This window comes from Orbicella faveolata, unplaced genomic scaffold, assembly GCF_042242905.1.
Source record: "Orbicella faveolata isolate gen_17 unplaced genomic scaffold, um_ofav_v1 contig_48, whole genome shotgun sequence".
NCBI classification, from domain to species: domain Eukaryota; kingdom Metazoa; phylum Cnidaria; class Anthozoa; order Scleractinia; family Merulinidae; genus Orbicella; species Orbicella faveolata.
Genome location: NW_028301578.1, coordinates 7,618,210 through 7,638,299, shown reverse-complemented (window position 1 = coordinate 7,638,299; position 20,090 = coordinate 7,618,210). Strand labels below are relative to the sequence as shown.

The window sequence follows — 20,090 nt, the reverse complement described above, 5'->3', positions numbered from 1 at the left end:
TATCAGGATTTAATAATAATTTCTGAAAAATATATATTTCGCTGTCGAGCTTATCTTGAAAGAAATAATGTTGTTTATGTTCGCGCGGTCGGGCGCGCGCTGATGACGCGAAAATCGAACGCAGCAAGGATACAAAAAGAAATTTAGTGGAATCACCTAAATCAGATCACCGATTCATTTATTTCCAAACATCAATTTTGATCTGTTGGTCTCGCCAGGAATTACACAGACTGTTGAAGAGGTCCGTCTTGTAAAAAAAAATCCATTTTTTATTAAAAGAACGCTACCTTTTATCACGTGATCGCAAGGCAATTTTTTCATCTTGGCTTCATAATGTAGGTATTTTTTTGTTTTGTGATGTTTTATTTTTTTAGAAGGTCTCTTACCTTCCGCAAACCGCCAAATTTTGTATCTTCGAAATCGCAGACCGCTTTTATTCTCTCCTAAAAACCGAAAACGCGCGTCATCATAAATGATCTTTAGCTCAATAATCGTATTTCTCTGCACAAACACCACAATACTTACTCTAGCCCTAAAGTCAATCTTTGTTAAAGGAGAAGCTTCAAACAAGACAAAGTTACCTCTCTGAGCTCAGTAACTCTGTTTGAATGACCGCCACAAAAACATGCAAAAACGTACCGAAAACCGCGGGCCAAATTTATGATTTCCTCAAACTGCGCGATAATTTCTTAACTGTGAACCGCCAGATAAATGTGAATGTACCCGCCAAACGGCACTCAAAACTGACTTAAGTTGTCAAACCACCACAGTATAATTGACCCTCTTTTTAGCGAATCACCTACAAAGGGCAAGATAAACTTTGCGGTGGATCTAAAGTGCGAAAAGAGAAAACAGTATGTTTCTCACCCATCCATTTTTGCGGCCCAGTCAGCATCTGGCATTGGTTAGGCGTGTTCCAGAAAGCTTGATCTCGCGCACAGCATTTTGCTTTCTTTATTCCGTTTAAGTTGTCCGTGCCATCCCGTTCAAAGCCGACCACGTAGTAATATCCGTCAGACCTTTCACACCTCATTTCTCCCTTTTTGTTAAAGCTATTGCTCCAGTCTTGCATAAAACATGAGCGTGCAGCAACTGGGCAGGAGAGAAAACACGTTTGTCGTTAAGGCCACGTCTACAGTACGTCGGATTAAATTTGAAAATGGCGTTTTCACTTTAAAAACGCATCAAATGTTTCTGTCCACACTACGCCGGAGAAATTTGAAAACGCACCAACACCGGCCGTTTCCAATTTGTGTTTGAGAAAGACTTGACCAGGGAAATGACATGATCGATTATCGTGATGTCTTCAAAGCTACAGCTCTCGACCGCAGCTCGTGTAACTTTTGGGCTTTCTCAATGCCCTCCATGCTGTCTTCCCACGTGCATTCTTAACAGCTCGATGATAAAACCTAAAATCGACTGTTAAATTAACATATGAAAAGCAGCCAGTGCTTTTACCACCTCCTGAAGTCAAGTAAAATCATTCCAATCTAAGGAATTTAATCGGATGGGTCACATTTATGATCAGTTCCGGTAGAAACTGATTAGTTTTACATACTTGCATGTACCGATGATTATCTTAAGCTTCCGCGGGGATGTTTTAGATGGTACAACCGTTGACTTTGGCCTTTACGAAACATGTTCAAAGACCCCTGGAGAATCCCTGCCTAAAACAATCTTTAAAGTTAAAATTACGTACGATAAGGTTTTTGCACATTGTAAGTCGCACGCTACAAAACTTGCATGTTGCACCATCTAGACTTTCTCTAAGGATAACGAATATCGCTGATGCCCTTGTTAACAGATTAGCGATGTTACCCTGACGGTTGACCGGTACCTGCTTTTAGCCCTGGTTGTGGTGAGTCCTGACCTAGTTCAAGAAAATCTATACGAAACAGAATGACCCAGCCCGAGCACATTCCAACCTCCAACTTTAAATCTTTAGTAAAAGGCATAAATTAATCACACAGGGTCCAAAGTAGTTCAGCTTGATCTTACAAAACGCTTCTTGAAGGTGTAGCCCCGTTAAATTGATTCTTTCTTTTCTTGCTACATATATGAATTCAATTTCAACTGTTTTCTGCTCGACAAATCTTATTCCCCTCAACCATCTGTTTCGTGACTGTTTGTAGGATATTCGAAGGCAATTTAAGTAGGTTAAACACCCCTCCCTTGATAAGATATGATGGAGTTGTTCAAGCAAGTTAAATTTCACTTTAGAACCCCATACACTCTTTATTAGTCAAACCACCCCACTCCCTGACGAAACGACGCCGTTTCTTGAACTTTTCGAATTCTCACATCATATTCCAATTTCCTAACATAATATTGTACCTGAACATAAATGACCAATCTATGATATTTCCTGCACTTACCTGAAAAGGACGAACATAAGCTACACACCAAGAATGTCAGCCAAACTGGACTATTTGGCCACATCATAAGCAGGAATGTACGATATGCTGTAATGTAGAAAGTAGACAGTTTCGTTTCACGTCAAGACCTCAACGGTGACGGCTGGGATGACTTAAAGGAGCTCAGTCAAGGTATTTTGAGTTGTTTTGGCCACATACAAAATAAACTTTAAACTTAAGTAAACCTGAAAATAATAGTTTACTAACATAGAAAAACACTTAAGAGATATTAATAAACCATAAAGGAACAAGGATGATCAAGGATGGAGAAGATATAACACGGATTGGAAACGACAAACTTAAAAAAATTTAGGCTAGGCTTTTCAAGATGCGCAAGCCGTGAGGTAGCTCCTGTTAAGTACTGTCCCCTATCGGAATTCACACTCCACTACTGTCCGAGGGAAGAATGAAACTGAATTTCAATTCAGTACTAGATTTTGGCTTCCCTTGATACTTGTGTATCTTTGCCAACAATTTCTTTTTGTTACCAAGAAATTACCAAGACCTTAGGGAAAGGAAACAAAGCAAGACGTACTCAATTAAGCATCCGAAGGAAAGACTGAGCCCTTGCGCCTTTCATGATATCTTGTTCTTAAACTCTTCCAAGGTACCTAGATTTCCTTGGCGCGTAACGATGCAACGCTAACTCAGTCAAGTAAATTCACGGTGAACTAAACTCAGTGACTCTAAGTGCTTTTTGAAGTGAGTGTCTACTAAGTGAGAGCCTTACACTAAAATTAGGAATCTTTGGTAGGACAAAAGCAGTTACTTCTTTCTATACAAAAGGAAGTACACTTTACGCAAACATGTAATGCGAACACGGCTAGTCAGATGAATACTGGTAACTGAAAATAAAAGCTTCATATACCTAACAAAAAAACACAAGTATTTCTCAGCTACACTAATTTAAGGAAATCCGTTTTCCAAAATTTCGAAGTCTGATTTTTGAAGCTATACAGAGTTACTCGCACTTGAATTGACTCTCCCTTTGGACCAATCTTTCTTGTCTTTGCGACAAAAGAGTAAAAGTTGTATTTCATTGGCTAGTATAGTTTATATTTTGGCAACAGGTGATATAAATTTTTTTTCTCTGCTACTCACCACAAAGATGTGTCAGTAAATCTGACTTCTTCCTTCCTCTCAGGCAGGCTGAGATTAGATGACCGTTTTGAAATTCACATTAATTATACGTGAGCCAGCGCTTTCTTGACATCTTGTTAAGGGCACCTGAACAGTGTGTTGTTGATTACACAGTAGGTTAAATTCCATTTTTCAGAGAAGGGTGGGCTACATGTCCATCAGGGCATTTCCTGAATGGTTTCCACAGAGGAAGAAGTCATCAGTTAAAAAGTATCCAGTGGGCGCAGTGTTGTGAACCTGCACTACAGCCCTACTGGTACAAAGCAAAGATCAAGATGTTGGTGCAGGTCATACATGGAAATGCAACGATGAGGGATTCTATGTAGTTGGATTACACATCTGAGTCACTTTCTAGCATCACCAAGCTTAGATGCTGCAACATGTATGACGGTGAGTAATTGTCCGCTTGGGGGAAGGGAGGGGAATTTGAAAAAGATCAAGCAGTATTGCTCCGGGGAGTCTGGGAAACCTTACACAACGGACATTTTGTTCCGCAGGGCTGGGAAACGTTACGCAAGGGCAAGGGCTCCGCAGGGGCTGGGAAACCTTATGCCGTGCCATGCTAAACAAAAACACAAATTTGCTACCCCGTCTGCGACTACATAGTTCACTTGAGCACCACCTGAGACAGAAAGTGTATATTTAATTTCAATTTTTATTTCTAATTTTAACCTTTTTCTATATCACTATATTACTTTCGCCCATTCCCATAGAACCTAATTGAGTCATCTCTACGAGGTAGCTAAGTTTAATATGTGTCGTCCAAAAGGCAAAATAATCGGAAAGAAGTACTAGTTGATAGTTTTTTTCATTTTACTTAGTCAGACCTCTACGAATTGTTGGTTTAGTGATCTGCCGGTAACCTTATTTTAGAGGATCCTATTGCCATATTCGCACAGGTTCACCCTGACAACAGGCGAAATAGTTATAGGCCCTTTGCAGCTGGGGTCACGTGACCAAATTTTTCCTAGAAATTTTTACATTATGGGCTATAACTTAAAGAATGCCAGAAATGGAGAGAGCGCATCGAAAATACCAAAATGGCCAAGTTTGAGGCCCCTGGATTGAAAGAGTCTTTATACGTTAGTTTGAATTTTCAGAAAATTTAGAGGATTTTTACAGAAAATGTTGCTGGAGAGCAAGGCGTTGCTCTCAAACAACTTTTTCCATAGAAATCTTTTATTCTTGTAAAAATTCTGACTGTCATAAATTCTCATTCTTTAATGATGTTAGCCTCAAACTTGGCCATTTTGATAGTTTTCGACATGCTTTTTCCATTTCTGGCATTCGTTAAGCTATAGCCCATGAATGTTATGAAAAATAGGTCACGTGATGGCTTAGCTGCAAAAGGCATATTCCTGCATTGAAAATTGTTAGTATTGAAAAGAAAAATTTGGTCGCGTTTTATTTAAAGCTGGTAAGTTAAGGTCGAAAATGTAAACCTTGGCAAAGCCCAATAACTGGTGTTGTTAATGCTTACTTCATGCGATGCAATGAATTTGCATCGCATGTCTCAACCTCTTCCCGTGCTAATAATGGCTAGAGCCTCGACTCCGCTTTTCCTTGTAGAAGTCCTAACACTGAAGTCGGGAGATGAAGTAAAGACGAGAACTATGGATTTGACGCTCGATAACTTGGGTCTTTTGGCGTTTTACTTGGGATACGGTTGGTCAAAAGAATGCAGAGGTCAGCATAATGGCCAAGATTTTATAAGAGATGGTGACAGCTGGAGGTCCCATTATCAAAACGGATGCAGTGGAGAGAAGGCAAAAGAACGTTTGAAGATCTTCTACGAGAACTTTTCTTTTAAAGTAAAGAATATTGACTACGGGAAGCCAGAAATTCAGTCAATAAAGCCTATTGTACAGGATGTCGGAGAGATCAACAACATGGATTCGACTCCAACCCAAACGAGTATTTCACGAGAAATAAAGTCTGTTCGCACCGTCACCCATTCCTCTACCACCAGGTTTAAATCCACTTTCGGAGCTTCAGTGACGCTCGGTTACACGTCTCCCGGCATTTTCGGCTTAGCTGCTGGAACTTTCAAAGCGTCCATCACCTTGTCTGGAGGAAGCGAGAGTGCTGGATTGAACACAGATGAAGACGGGAAGATCAAGTGGGACATCGTTAAAGTGAAAGAAACGCAAACAACAGATGCCGATTCTGGGTCACCATACCAGATGATAACTTCCAACAAGCAAGTCAATGTACCTTACAAAGCCACCATTTAAGTCCAGTTCAAGGTTAAATTTGAAGGCTTCCTGAAAAAAAAAAAAAAACTTCCAAGAGACGCACAAAGGTAAAACCAAGCGACCTCCCTTTAAATACACACTCGGTACAGACAGTGTTCCTTTTTACAAGTTCTTGAAGCAGGTCAGCGAACGAGGTGACAGCCCTTGGCTGTGGAGTGATATGATGCATGGAGAGGACGAGGAATTGAATCAGTACGTTCAAGAGGTAATTGGCGTACTGACCGACGAGAGCCTGTACGAGTTCGAGCTCCATGGCATGTTTCATGACGTGGCAGGCTTGGATTTCGATGTGCAGTGGGATGATAAACCCGTTGCAAACGTGCCAGGTGTAAATGCTACGCTTTCCGCCTAAGCAATAGTCTCCCCGCAGCCGTTTTTGCGGAACGGACTACCTAAGCAAGTGAAGAAATCAAATTATTACGATTTTCCTTGTAATACTCCGTTGTCACATTAAAAGTGAGACAAAGAAGAATGAAAGTGTGGTTGTACTTTATGATGTTTCATTGAATACTAGTTGATCCGTTTGGGAAATGCACTCATCCTGGTTAAAAGCGCACTTTTTTTGTTATGACTGACGAGCGAATAAAAGTGCTACTAAAAACAAGAAGAGATTTCTACAATCAATCATATTTTCTTTCTCAAATCAATCACCATCTTCCTTTACATTGCTATTCCGGTAGATCTCGTTAATAATTTTTGCATTCAAAAACACTCAGTAAGAGTGCGCACAAAAAATGTAAAATGTATACTTAATTGGCCACTCCCCCTTGGGACTTGTCAGGACCAATGAAGAAGCAGAATGATTGCATTGACAAAGCGAATATCATGAGCATGTATCATGAGTCTCATACGCAGATATATTGACATAAAAAATTAATAACCTTTACAAACCCAGCGCGAGAGCCATACCGGAGATTATTATATGGCAAGATAGTCTCGAGGTAAGTAAGAACTGAAGTCCTTATTGATTCTTTGTTAGCCGGAATTTTGCCATACGGATCGTTTCTATAAAAACCATCAAAAGCAGTGTATTGTTTGCTTCTGAAAGCCGGAATAGTACACGACTAAAAATGTTAAGAATAAAATGATACTATCATCGACTGGAAAAACATCGTCGACTAGGCGTATATTAGGCATATACTCAAGTCAGATATTAAGTAAAACAAAAGGGAAAGACAGTTGGAAGAAACAGAAAAGGAACCTTTTATGTCACAGCAAGTTCTCTCAGAAACGTAAGTAATAAAACTTTATAAAATAACGAAGCTACTCGCGCGCTCTCATTGGTCTATAGGTGTGTTAAGATGAGAGCATGTAAACACAGCTGTGACGTGTCACCCACGATCACTCCTTAAAATTTTCTATTTAAGCAATAGAACACTTTCTCCATGTTTGCATAGCCTCATCTAAACAGTCGGGGGGTTGGGAGAACTCTCGAAAGTTAACTAAACCCTCGACTTCGTCTGGGGTTTGCATAATTGTCTCGAATTCTACCAATCCTCCGCGTGTTTAGATGAGGCTTTGTAATTACGGAAAAAGAGCTCTATTGCTTGAATAGAAAATGTTAAGGAGCGATCGTGCGTGATAGTGCCCGGTACAATATTTGGAGAATATTGGACTGGCAATGGATAAATCCCATTGGTTGATTTTAGTTATTGATTAGAATAATGGCCCTTAGTTCTTTTCTTGTACAGACCACTTTGCCCTCTTTCCGTGCTGCCACAACCTTGGGCCAATATTCTCCAGTGTGGCCCTTGCGCCAGAGGGCCATACTGGAGGGTTAATAAGAGATTAGTATTGACCCGAGTTTGTTGCAGTACGAGCCGAGCGCGACGGGGTCTGTACAAAAACGACCGAGGGCCAATATTCCCGAGCACGGCTTAAAAAGGTTCAGTCAGTGAAGCGATTTTCAACCAATCAGCACACATCTTTTCTTCAGGCTATTTTCTAGATATCCTTATTACATGGCTAGCTCTGTAAGTTGCAATATGAAGCAATTCCTGCGATGTGATTGGCTACCTAAGCGGGCCGGCAAAAAAAGATGGCGCCACGATACTTTTTTTTGTTTTTGTTTTTGTTTTTTTTTAAATCTTTATTGAAACAAATTGATATTAATACAGCAAATTAGTTACTTACCTACATAATTATAATAACAACTAATATTACTAATACTAATAATATAATACAACTAATTAGTACTAATAATACTACTACAACTAATGTTATTACAACACTAAAAACACCAATATCACGAACAGTAGACGGTAACCAAAAAAAAAAAAATTCCAACAAACTATAACTAAATATTTACAAAATATAATGTAAATAACATATTAATTAGTGTTACATAGGTCAACATACAGAAAGTGAATGCATATTAACACCGTTAAATAATTAAGCTTTTACAAGAGGCGACACTATCCATTTAGCTTCAAAGAAATCCTTTGTTTTTTTACTATGCAGACTTATATATTTTTCCGTTTCATATTTTACAGCAATTTTCTTTTTAAATCCATATATATTTGGAAGAATTTGACTTCTGCTACAATCCCATAAGTACAATTTCCCAATTATAATTAGATTGTTTAGCAGCTTAGCAGAAGGGGAGTTTTGTGGTATCATTCCAACTAAAACATCTTGCAACGAAAGTCGAATGTTTTCCTTTAAAAGTTGGTGCCAGAATACTTCGAAGTCACGCCAGAAATCTATCGAGTAAGGACAGAGATACAGGAAGTGATATAGCGTTTCTGGTTCAGATGAAAAAAATGAGCACGAGTCGTTCATTTTAAAGCCAATTTTGTAAAGTTTAGCATTAGTGTAAAGAATGGAGTTAAGAATTTTGTATTGAAATGCCTTTACATATGCTTCAAGGGCAACACTATGCGGGATCGTAAAAATTTGTTTAACTTCCTCGAGTGTAAAATGAAATTCATTTTGCAGCTTGTTTACAATAGTTGGAAAAAGAGCCTTTCTGCTTACAAGTAAAGTATAATAGTCTTTAGATTTCTTCTTTGTCACATCAAATATATTTTCGTCAATTTTTAGAGAAAGTTCACTTGTTGTTGATTTATGAGTACTATTTTTTAAAATGGAAGGAATGGAGTGTCGAAGACCAGCCCAAACTAAAAAATTAGTTTTCGAAATCCTGTTAGAAACTAGGGAAAAGGAATCTTTGTTATTTAAATCAAAGGATAGATCGCTGATATGAACTACACCAGCTTCGAAATAGCTTTTATAATAAACTGTTTTATTATTAATGAGTATGTGTTTGTTATTCCAAAGAATATAACGCCAGTTTTTCTCTGTACAGAACATATCTCTAAATTCTGACCACCACTGCAGTAGTTCTAGATAGAATAGAGAAATATTCAGTGGAAGGATGCTAACATCATAGTTGCAATGAAACAAGAAAAGGCCGCCAAAGCGTTCTAGGTGATATGTCAGATACCTTTTCCAGGTGCCATCATTTGAGCTAACTATTCGTTTTAGCCATGCCAATCGAAGCGATATTAACATGCTATCAAAATCAATCATCTTTAATCCTCCGTTGGAGTGTTCATTTATCGCCGATCTACGTGTGACTTTATCAGGACCATTCCATAAGAATTGAAATAATAACTGGTTTAACTGACTTACAAATTCTTGTGGGGTAGGTATTAAAGATGACACATAAACAAACTTCGGGATTAATAGAGATTTGATAAGTGTAATTTTGCCATAAATAGAAAGACCTCTTGAGGACCATATTCTAGTCAGGTTTTTAATACTGTCTAATCTTTCTATGAAATTCTTTTCAATAAGCAATTTTTGATCATACGTGTAATAAATTCCTAGAGCCTTTATCGGTTCGTTAGGCCATTTAATCCCAAAAGGCTGTGCTTTGCAGTTCCTTGAAGAACCTATCCACATAGCTTCCGTTTTGAAACAATTAATCTGTAAGCCAGAGACAATCTTGAAATCATCTAATAGCCTAAAAGAGCAGTAGCAGAGCTTGTGTCGGCAAGTATTGCTGTCGTATCATCTGCGTATTGAAGAATTTTTGTCTCCTCACTCCCAATAGAGATACCTTTTATATCTTTATTTTGTCGAATCGCAATTGCTAATGTTTCCATAGTAACTACAAAGAGGTAAGGAGAGAGCGGGTCCCCCTGTCGTACCCCACGTTCAAGCTTTAAGTATTCAGATGAAAGTCCGTTGTTTATCACACAGCTTTGTATGTTTCTGTAGAACGTTTTAACCCAATGGATGAAATTAGCGCCAAAATTGAAGGATTTCAAACAATAGAGAAGAAAATCCCATTCTACGCTATCAAATGCCTTTTCAAAATCAATAAATATCATTAGTCCCGGAATACTTTCTTTTGCAGTGAAATCCATAATATCAAAAACTGATCTAATTATTTCGCCGATATATCGGTCTTTCACGTATCCAGTTTGGTTATGGTGTATAATGTTTGGAAGAACATTTTTAATTCTTGTGGCGATCACTTTAGACATAACTTTTGTGTCAACGTTTTCGAGAGAGATTGGACGCCAGTTCTCAATATAAGAACGATCTTTTCCTTTTTTTTTTTCTATTAGAGTAATTACCGCTTGTTTTTGAGAACAAGACATTTCACCTTTTTCAAAGCTTTCGTTCACGCATTTAAGAAAAGGATCGCTTATTAAAGGCCAGAACAATTTGTAGAATTCTATAGGAATTCCGTCATTCCCGGGAGTTTTGTTGGTTTGAAAACTTTCGAGGATATTGTAACATTCCTCAGCTGAAATTTTGCCTTCGCAGGTTAACATTTGTTCTTCGGTTAATTGAGGTATATTCAAATTCTCTAGAAACTTTACAATGTTGTGACGGTTTTCCGCATCACTATTTGAACTTTTGTATAGCTCTCGATAAAATCGTTTTTGTTCTTGAAGAATGCCAAAAGGATCTGTCTTTACGACGCCGCTGATGACTAGTTTCCTTATATGCTTTTTTACATGATTTCTTTTTTCTAAGTTTAGGAAATATTTGGTACTTTTCTCGCCGTGTTCATGCCAACGTGCTCGGGCACGATACTTGCTTTCGGGAATGCCCGCTGTGACTCGAGCACATAAACCATCCTTCGGTGTTCCTTATCCCATATATGGACCCAGATATAAACACGCAAAAAGGAATATAGCCAATATTAAACGCTCTTGATCCCAACCTTTGGTCAATGATCCATATTTATTATTTAGCAAGGTGGTATTGAGATAGAACTCGATAGAAACATTATGATGGCACAAGCAGAGAGAGTTGACATTTTGTGATCAAAGTAATCAAGTTGTTTTCTGTTTTTCATCGCGGAATTTTCTAAAAGAAATAAGAAAAACATGCTCTACGTATATTTTCCTTTAATTACTTTGTATTTATAACGGGTGCATTATAATTCTTGGAAAACTCAGTTAGAATTTAACTACCCAACATGACTTAGTGCCTTATTCACTGTAAAGCTTGACAGGAGGAGGCTTTTTCTCTTTATTGTTGTTGATGGTCTTCACCTTTGGTGCAGGAGGATGAATGCGAGGGAACATGGTAGGCTCAGGTCCTCCCCCATCATTATCGTTAAAATGCTTAATAGGAGGAACCTTCGTCTCCTTAATGTTGTCAATAGTCTTGACTTTTGGTGGTGGAGGGCGGATACGCGGAAACTCCGGAAACTTTTCCCCCTGATCAGTCATTAAAGTTAAATTCGTGATTGCGTCTGACATTTCGTTGATGGGTCGCGATGGATACCAATATGACTTTATCTCGTTTTCTGTTGTTTCTTCAAACTGACCTGCCATAGTGAATGCATAGAGATCTTTATTTGTTAGCTGATCGATAAAGTAGTCTGCGGAGGGGTAATTCTGTTTCATAGCATGCCATTGCCAAGGTAACATATTCTGCTCAATCTGGTTTTTGAGGTCTTCGTAGAACGGGATCTCAGCACTTCCAAAAGTGTGCTCTACATTGCTACGATCACCAGAGCCGCGATGATCCTGATGGAAATTGGTAGTGGCTCCATGGTAACCGCCTCCCCATTTCATGTAGCCTTCCAGTTTAACGGAGAATGTGGGAACGATGGTAGCTGTGTAAGGAAGGGTCACTTTTTCGGGCTTTTTAAATGCGTGCCATTCTGCAAATGTTTTGGGTGGAAGTTCTTTCTTGTCAGTCACCTTTAGAATATGCCAGTCTTGGTTGACAGTGGTATCTTCTTCATCTCCTCCCCATTCATAGTTAAAGTTGCTTTTCGCCGAAAAGCCCACGCCACCTGTTGCGCTTGGTGGCTCGTACTCCACGCCAACTTCAATTCCAAATTTTGAATCCCAGCTGGTTCGCTGGACATTTTTGAGGGTACTTGCAACACGCATTTCAATCCCCACTTCGGAGGAATAGCCAGCATTGTTCTTATTGTTAGAGGCGACTTTGCTGTAGCTTCTGTCAGGTGAATTCAGCAACTGTTGTTCCTGATCCACGGGGATGGACTGTTTAACAGACTCTCCGAATGTCACATCTTTCATGGTGTAGGCAAAATTCTCGTACGTGATCTTTAGGCGAACGTCTTTCCTGGGTCCGTCTCCGAGGCACCAATTCGACCTGTACTTGGATTCCCAAGTGTCGCCTCTGCGGCGAAAATCTTCGCCAGCGTACTTAGACCAGCATCCACCAGTCCATGCAAATCCCATCATGTTGGCTAGTTGTCCAATGTAGAACAAGGTGGAATCCATGACGCGCTGTTTCAGTCCGTCCAGGTTGTTAAGTTGGGGAATTTCTGGAAAAGAGCAATGCATCCGGTATTCTTATTTGCAATCATAAGCAATGTTTCTCATCGTAACGCGTCCAGATGTGTTTGATGGGAGCGAGTGGAATGTCTTGAAAGCCTTATTGAATTTTAAAACAAGCTATCCTATGTTCCATACCTAGTTTAGACCCAATTATCAATTGGTATTTGATTTTCAAGAATGGCTTCCTACGTTTGCCTAAACATTCAAGAAAGGATTTAAATTACCTCTACTTAATGGCGCGATTAACAATTGAATCATATTATTCATTATTTTGGATTAACTCCTGTTAAAGAGGTTGTTATTGCAGTAGTGGTGTTGTAAGCAATGTTGATTGGTATTGTAATTTGTAATTTTTAAGTAGTGATAGTGATGTAAGTAACTTTAGTTTTTTGTAATAAGTAATAAAGTGTAGTATTGCAAAAAACAACAACAACAAAAAAAAAAAGCAATTGAATCCGGCAATGTTTGTGGACAAGAATATCAAAAAAGTCGAAAGTTCCCTTTTCAACCTTTTGAACCCACCTCCCTAGCTAGTATATCCCGGAGTTAATCATCTAGGTAAACTAAGAGAAAAAGAAAATTTCAAGATACATATCTATTTCTGCACACTTGGAAAATGTGCGTCTTTCTTAAAGTCTGGTTTGTGAATGTCTATTTTAATACTAAACATTTAGCATTCATGTTTAATCCGAGACATCATATCTCCTTAAGGGGCTACGTACGGTAAAAACTCACCATTCCACATACTGCAACATTTAAATTTCTTGATGCTGGACAATTTGCCTCCTGATTGGCGTGTGACAAACCCGGCGATAAAATAGCCTTCTCTTTTACACTCACTGAGGCCGGCTTTGTTAAACGTATTGCTCACATCTTCGTCAAAGCAGTTTCCCTATTCATATGGATGGTGAGATGACTTGCAACATTTTCCCCACTCGATACTGCCCACATTATTGCCGTTTCCACGATACAAACCTCTCAGAAAGAAGCCTTCCTGGCATTGGCTCGTCCTGCTCGTAAGATACATTTAGAATTACAATAACTGTTGCCAATATCGTGCATAACAGCAACAACAACAACAACGGCAACAATAATAAAGAGCAAAAAGAACAACATGGGAACTAAATCAACAACTGAGACAGCCACATCTTCAAATCAAGAAAAACAACTGCAGCAACAAGAACCACGACAACTTTAGCAACAACAACAACAACAACAACAACAGCAAAAAGAAGAAGAAGAAGAAAAGAAACAGCGAACCAACAACAACGATAGCAACACAACAGCCAAAATAACACGAAAAAGCCGCATTTAGCTAAATGTAGAATTAAATAGTCGGGCCAAAGGAGTTGTCCTTGAGACCCGAGTAGGTTATCTTCTATAAGTGTGGGTAGTGCAAGAGCGTTGGAGCGTAAAAAGAGAGTGTTGCTGCGTTACTGAACGAGACGAATTTTCAAGCGGGTCAACGTTATGGCTTGGACGTGTGCCCAGCCCCTAAACCATCCTTTTATTTGCCTGGTATAGCAATAGAGGATCTAGACTTGTCTTTTGTATCATTCACAATTAACTGAAACAAACTTCAACAAATCCCTCGAAAATATGTCACCGTTTATGTCGGAAGAATTTTTTCGCAAGAAGAGTAGACGAAAACAATCTCGTTCCCAAAGGCAGCGATCCTTTTGGTCAGCAGCAGAATTAGAGAACTCTGAGCCAGTATTAGTCAAAGCGGTCACACTCTTTAGGCAGGTTTATGATCAGTTACTGAACTTGAACCCTTGCGCGCAATCAAACCGGAACAGGGATTTTCTGCTTCTTTGAGTTCGTACAGGGCCGTCAGGAGTTCGGTAGCCGCTGACTGAAAAAGCGCGGGCTCTGGGGAGGAGGTTGATGGCAAAAATAAAAAAAAAAAAGAAAAAAAGAAAAAAAAAAAGAAAAAGAAGATGGATTGAATCACGTCACTGTTCAGGAAGTAAGAAGAACTATGACTAAATAGGCCATATTCGTATTCTCGGTATTGGACTGGAACTAGCTTGCAATGGAGGCTCATGAGGGGGGATATCACTACAAAGAAGTTAATTAACTTGCATTTGAAAAGACTCCACCCGTTAGCCTCAGTTGCAAGCTATTTTCAGTCCAGTATCGAGAACACGAATATGGTCTATTGTCTTACTGGTCCATTGAGCTGGTCCAATCAGGCATCTGACATATTGTTGGTGTGTTCCAGAAAGTTCGATCGCGCCCGCAGCATTTGGCTTTCTTTGTTCCCTGCAAGTTGTCCGTGCCATCCCGTTCAAAGCCGACGAGATTGTAATATCCAGAGGATGATTCGCACTGTGTTTCTCCCTCTCCGTTAAAGCTATTGCTCCAATCTTGTAGAAAACATGAGCGTGTTGCAGCTGAAGAAAAAAAAAAATGCATTTGAATGTAATCATAACCATTTGTGAATCATGTCAATTGAGTTGATATGCATTGATAACGGACACATTTTACCGTTATGTGCTTAACGGACTAAAGAGACGTAGAGAGGAAGTGTATGAGCACATTTGAATCCATATCGGGATGAAGTGAGTCAAATTGAATCAAGCTCAGCTATTGTAGGTTTGAAAGTTTTTTAATTTTTCCCTTTAAACTGTTAATGTTCCTTTGACTGCAGTTGAAAGACGTTTCCGTCGCTGCAGTCAAAGAATCTTTGAAGGAGATGGGATTAAAAAGTTTAACTTTTTGAATTGGGATTAAAGCAAGTGGATTTTCCAAGCAAATGGAACGGTTTGTGTGTGTCAGATACCAAATGGATCGAAAATTACGAGGAGATCGAAAAAAATACTTTTTTATCGCTATTTTATCGTACGTTGTTATTTGCTTCTGTTATGTTGAGATTCTAAAGGTTACGGTTTCAATTTATATGTCACGGTCATCAGTTGTCAATTATTAGACTAAATTGTCTAAATAATGGGACTGAACGTGGTTGTTAACGTTACTAGCTGGTCAAAAAGTAGAGAACACTTTATATTGGTCGTAGTTTTTCTGTTCTGTGATCCTGATGCGCAAAACATTTCGCAACGGGTAATTGTTTTTTTTTTTTTTCCTTTCTTGTATTGTTGTCGCCAGTTATGACGCTTAACTCAAGTATTAGTAGTGCTTGGGACTTGGATATGAGATCGGGACGTTTGAATTTTGAAGAAACTGAGATGAAAATTCTTCATAGAGTGACCAGGTGTAAATTCCTTTATCGTTAGATAATTGCTTTTCCTCCGCATTCAGTTGGATTCATGCAAATGTCTTTATTTTTTTTTTTTTTAATGTTATTCAGGCATGAAGTTTCAAATTTAATTTTCCTTGTTTAAATTATACACTTGCTCATTTTTCTCTTAGCCTTATCTTGCTTTCGCCTGGTGATTACATTAAAAGCTCCGTAAGAACGGAAAGACAAATTTGTCATTAACATTTTGATTGGTCAACGCATAACTCAAGTATTTTTATTTTTTTTCAAATTCACGTTTCGTGCTTATTCTTTTAACGTCCTATACCCTTATTCGTGGACTTGTAGTCATTTCTAAATCAAAACAATTACAAGTACTTACTTGAAAAGGATGCAAACAAGCCACAAAGCAGAAAGACCATCCAAATTGGACCTGTCGGCCACATCGTAAACTGGAACTCTCTTTGTTTAAGATATGGCTGCAATAAAAAAGATATATACTAAGAAAATATTTTTTCGATTTGTCCTAATTCCTGATTAGGCGAGTTGGGATTTAACATACTGGAGGCGCTTCCCATTCAACCTAAAAAACCGGAACTTTCACAACATCTAAAAAGAGCCAAGTGGTACGGAAATTTCGGGAAAGTTACCTGGAATTCCGAAAATTGTCGTATTCCCAAGGTGCGAACCTTTCAACGAAAATTCCAGAATACGGGGAGAGAAAAATGACATGGACAGGAAATTCTTGGTAAGAGAGTTTCGAAAATTTGGATATACAGATGCATCGCGAATTTGTCATATTTTCTCGAAATTTCGGAAAATGCTGTTCCATTGGCCAGTCGAAATTTTCGAAAATGTAACCACAATTTCGTCTGACAGCACAGCGCACACGATTCTGCCTTTACTGGGTCCTTATATTCTAAAATATTAGTTACGGCGTCTGAAAGAGCGAAGTCGATTTACGTTGCTGTATCTGAATAATCCGGGAGTCCCAAAAACTGAATTACGAAATCAGTTGAGTTTGATTGTATACTAATTTCCAACATTGGATTTTCAGGTGAGTAGCATCCTGAAGAAAGAAAAAGCTCAATTTTTACGATGGCATTCAACTAGAGTACGTTGAGGAGGAATAACAGTTTTAATGAGCACAATGGCAAAATTATAACTGTTTTAATTACTTATAGATTCCTGCAGACCAAGAACAGTAAACTCCCCCAGATTAATTTTTTCGTAGCGACATGAGTTAAACCCCATGAATTAAATGTTTGTTCATGGCGAAAGACTGAAACGTTTGTGGGGCGAAATAATTACAGCAACTAACACTGAACACACTTTGAAAGTCTGCCTTGTCCACACGACTACAGGGTAAAAGCGATAACGGGATAACACTATTTTAGAAAGTTAAGCAATGCATTCAATCATCTTTCTAACACTCACCACCACGATTGAAGAACACTGTTTCCTCTTAGCCAGGCTGTATCATGGGCCTTGCGGATTTAATATGTAGCCATAACGAGATCAGCGGCTCAGTGACAGCTTGCTACAGGCACCCGCAAACTTTGTAGTTAATTTCACACTACGCTGAGCTTCTCGTGGACAGTGCACTCCTGGACAACATACAATACCCTAAATTCGCGGTATAAACCTCCGAGGAGATAACAAGTAAAGTATCCAAATGAAATGTATACTAACATATCACATAACTTTCATCTCTTTCTCGTGTGATTGAAAAGAAAGCGAGGTGATAAGTAAACAAAAAAAAAATCACCTTGTCTTTGCTAATTAAACTGGCGCCACGGTTATGAGTTTTCTTTTGCTCTAGGCTCATGAACTATTAAAACGACAAGATTATTGAAATTCACAAGCAACTGATGCTCTAAGACATTCTATTCAAACTTTACTTCATCCAAAAAAACAACAAAGACAGAAATACGAAAAAACTCAGTATCGTATCCTATTGACTTTTGCTTGCATAGTATAGCAACAGTTTTTCTTTATGTTATTTTATGCCTTTTCTTGTTATGAGGGAAGCCTCTCTCTTGTATATATTTTATTTTCATTTACTCGAGGTCAGGATTCAACGATCATGCTAAATACTACAGAGCCTTTTTTTATCTGTTTTACAGTTGAACAAAGCTTTGACTCCTTAGACACTCAGGTAAATCGGGCCGTGTCATTAAACCTTCCAATAAAGAGATTTAAGTGGCATATCAGTTCAAGAGCAGTAATTAGTACGATATTAGTAAGACTAATTAAGTTAGCCATTGTTTCGCTATTCGAGCCTGCACTAAATCATATGGCCAGCTGTTCAGACATCATTTAATTTTTTTCGCTAAATGGCCAAAGCAATGTCCTGCTGTGACCTTTTTCTACTTTTCTCTGTATCGCAAAAGGATAAGTTTGTTTTTGTCTGTTTGTTTGTTTGCTTTTTTTTTTTTTTTAACACAGCTACTTTCTTTGTAAATACTACATTTAATCTTCTTTGTTTTGGGTATTTGCCGTCAAACAACAGCTGTGGAAGAGAGCGCGATCATTTTGATTGTCCTTCTGAAACTTCTTACCACAATGAAACACGATCAAAATGCCGGTAATTCAATAACCGAAAGGGCATAGCAATGAACGTCTCAAATACCAAATTTACATTTCCTTCTATTGATTTGTTATCGACTTGAAAGACCAGAAAATTCACTTTAATTGACATAAACGGCAGGTCAGGGTTTACTGAATAAAAATGGTGTTTTTATTTCGTCGTAAATGTGTAACTCTATATTCATTCATTTTTGTGACACTGATTGTAAATAATGATGTGGTTAACCAAAAATGTATGAATTCCTTCATCGAGCCAAATTTTGCTCATTAGAGGCTAAGAATGGTCAATTGGACAGAATTATGGAGAAAAAGAAAGTTTGGGAGAAAATTTTGTGCTTTTCTTAAAAATATCATTTTTTTTTTTTTTTGATAAACATGGAAAGTGTTTAAGCTTACCTAAGTGTTTTCTGGTGTTTTTTTTTTCACTCACTCTGTCCGAGAGAGTTTCAATAGGTGTCATCTATTTCAAGTTTACCACATTACATAAGATATTTTTCAAATAACAAGGAAAGCTTCTCTGGTGCTTTTTTTACTCACTCTGTCCGAGGGAGTTTCAATAGGTGTTATCTATTTCAAGCTTACCACATTACATAAGATATTTTTAAAATAAAAAGGAAAGGTTTGGAAAGTTTCACCTTAAAAATAGTGACTCAACTCTCCTCAGTGATTAATGAAGAGAAGTGCAGTTGAGACTGACCAAATGAGACCCAATCTGAGAATCACAATTAGCTATGGAATTGCTGGGAATAAATATATATTTTTAGAGTCATCTCTACTAGTTGAACCAAATGTACGGCTGATAAACGTTTTTTAATTTTTGTTTATTAATGTCGCCTTCTCTTTGATTAGAGTCAAACATACCAGAAAGCCAAGTTTTAGTCCGGTAATGTGATGTATTGTCAAAACCTTGCGAAAATAGCACTGAATGGTATATCTGCGGAAAAGGCGATATTCTGATAAGTGATCCCATAAGTGGCTCAAAACAGGGTTAAATAAAACTCAATGAATACCAGTAAGTATTACCAGTAGGTAAATCACTCGAGTCCTTTGTTGGAAGGTTTGGTTTCTTCAATCGTTCAATCGTGAACTTACGCGTTAATGAAAGGTCCAGTGAGTTAGAAAATTACTTTTGGTTCGGTTAACATTTCGCTATTGTGTGTTTCTTGTAGCATTATTAGGCTACACGCACAATCACCAGCACCTTGTTTAATTAAAACAGCAAGACAAGTTTTACTAGTTGCCTATTTCCTGGTTAATAATACATAGCTTAATTTAATAGTCCGCAGAAAACTTACATTTTGTCATTGTAGTTTTTCAATTTATTCGGTCAACGCATCTGAGTCGGGTAAGTCACAAATGTTTCAACTCTATTTCCCACCAAGATACGCTTACCCAGAACTTGAAATAATGCTTTTATTTTGGGATGGCAAATAACAAATAATCAGTAAATTTCTAGCGCATTTAGATTATAGAAGTAGCTACTGAACACCGAAAGCTCTCCCTCCACTGGAAAAATATCTTTAAACAATGAATACCTGTTAGTATTACCAGTAGGTAAATCACTCGAGTCCTTTGTTGGAAGGTTTGGTTTCTTCAATCGTTCAATCGCGAACTTACCCGTTAATGAAAGGTCCAGTGAGTTAGAAAATTACTTTTGGTTCGGTTAACATTTCGCTATTGTGTGTTTCTTGTAGCATTATTAGGCTACACG

At 38.2% G+C, this 20,090-nt stretch overlaps 1 protein-coding gene and 1 pseudogene across 2 annotated transcripts; one reads left to right on the top strand and one right to left on the bottom strand.

Annotated features, from left to right (window-relative positions):
* The first annotated feature begins 5,064 nt into the window (after positions 1–5,064).
* Positions 5,065–6,286, top strand: LOC149096302 (uncharacterized; annotated as a pseudogene).
* An 8,372-nt stretch (positions 6,287–14,658) lies between these two features.
* Positions 14,659–17,763, bottom strand: LOC149096301 (uncharacterized). 2 transcript variants are annotated; one of them, XM_089281127.1, is made up of 3 exons: positions 17,228–17,763; positions 16,173–16,269; positions 14,659–14,987 (listed from the first exon to the last, which is right to left on the bottom strand). In XM_089281127.1, the coding sequence occupies exons 2-3, from the start codon at positions 16,234–16,236 to the stop codon at positions 14,758–14,760; spliced, it is 294 nt and encodes a 97-aa protein (XP_089137253.1). In that variant the 5' UTR covers positions 16,237–16,269; positions 17,228–17,763; the 3' UTR covers positions 14,659–14,757. The 2 variants fall into 2 exon arrangements, with proteins under 2 accessions (XP_089137253.1, XP_089137254.1); XM_089281128.1 differs by lacking the exon at positions 17,228–17,763 and having other exon boundaries at positions 16,173–16,287.
* Between the last annotated feature and the right edge of the window lie 2,327 nt (positions 17,764–20,090).

Bases quoted from the DNA above. Each gene is read 5' to 3' on its own strand.
- LOC149096301 (XM_089281127.1), bottom strand. From the start codon at position 16,236: ATGTGGCCGACAGGTCCAATTTGGATGGTCTTTCTGCTTTGTGGCTTG. The intron at 14,988-16,172 runs GTAAGTACTTGT...TTTTTTCTTCAG, and splicing joins CTTGTTTGCATCCTTTTCAA to CTGCAACACGCTCATGTTTT.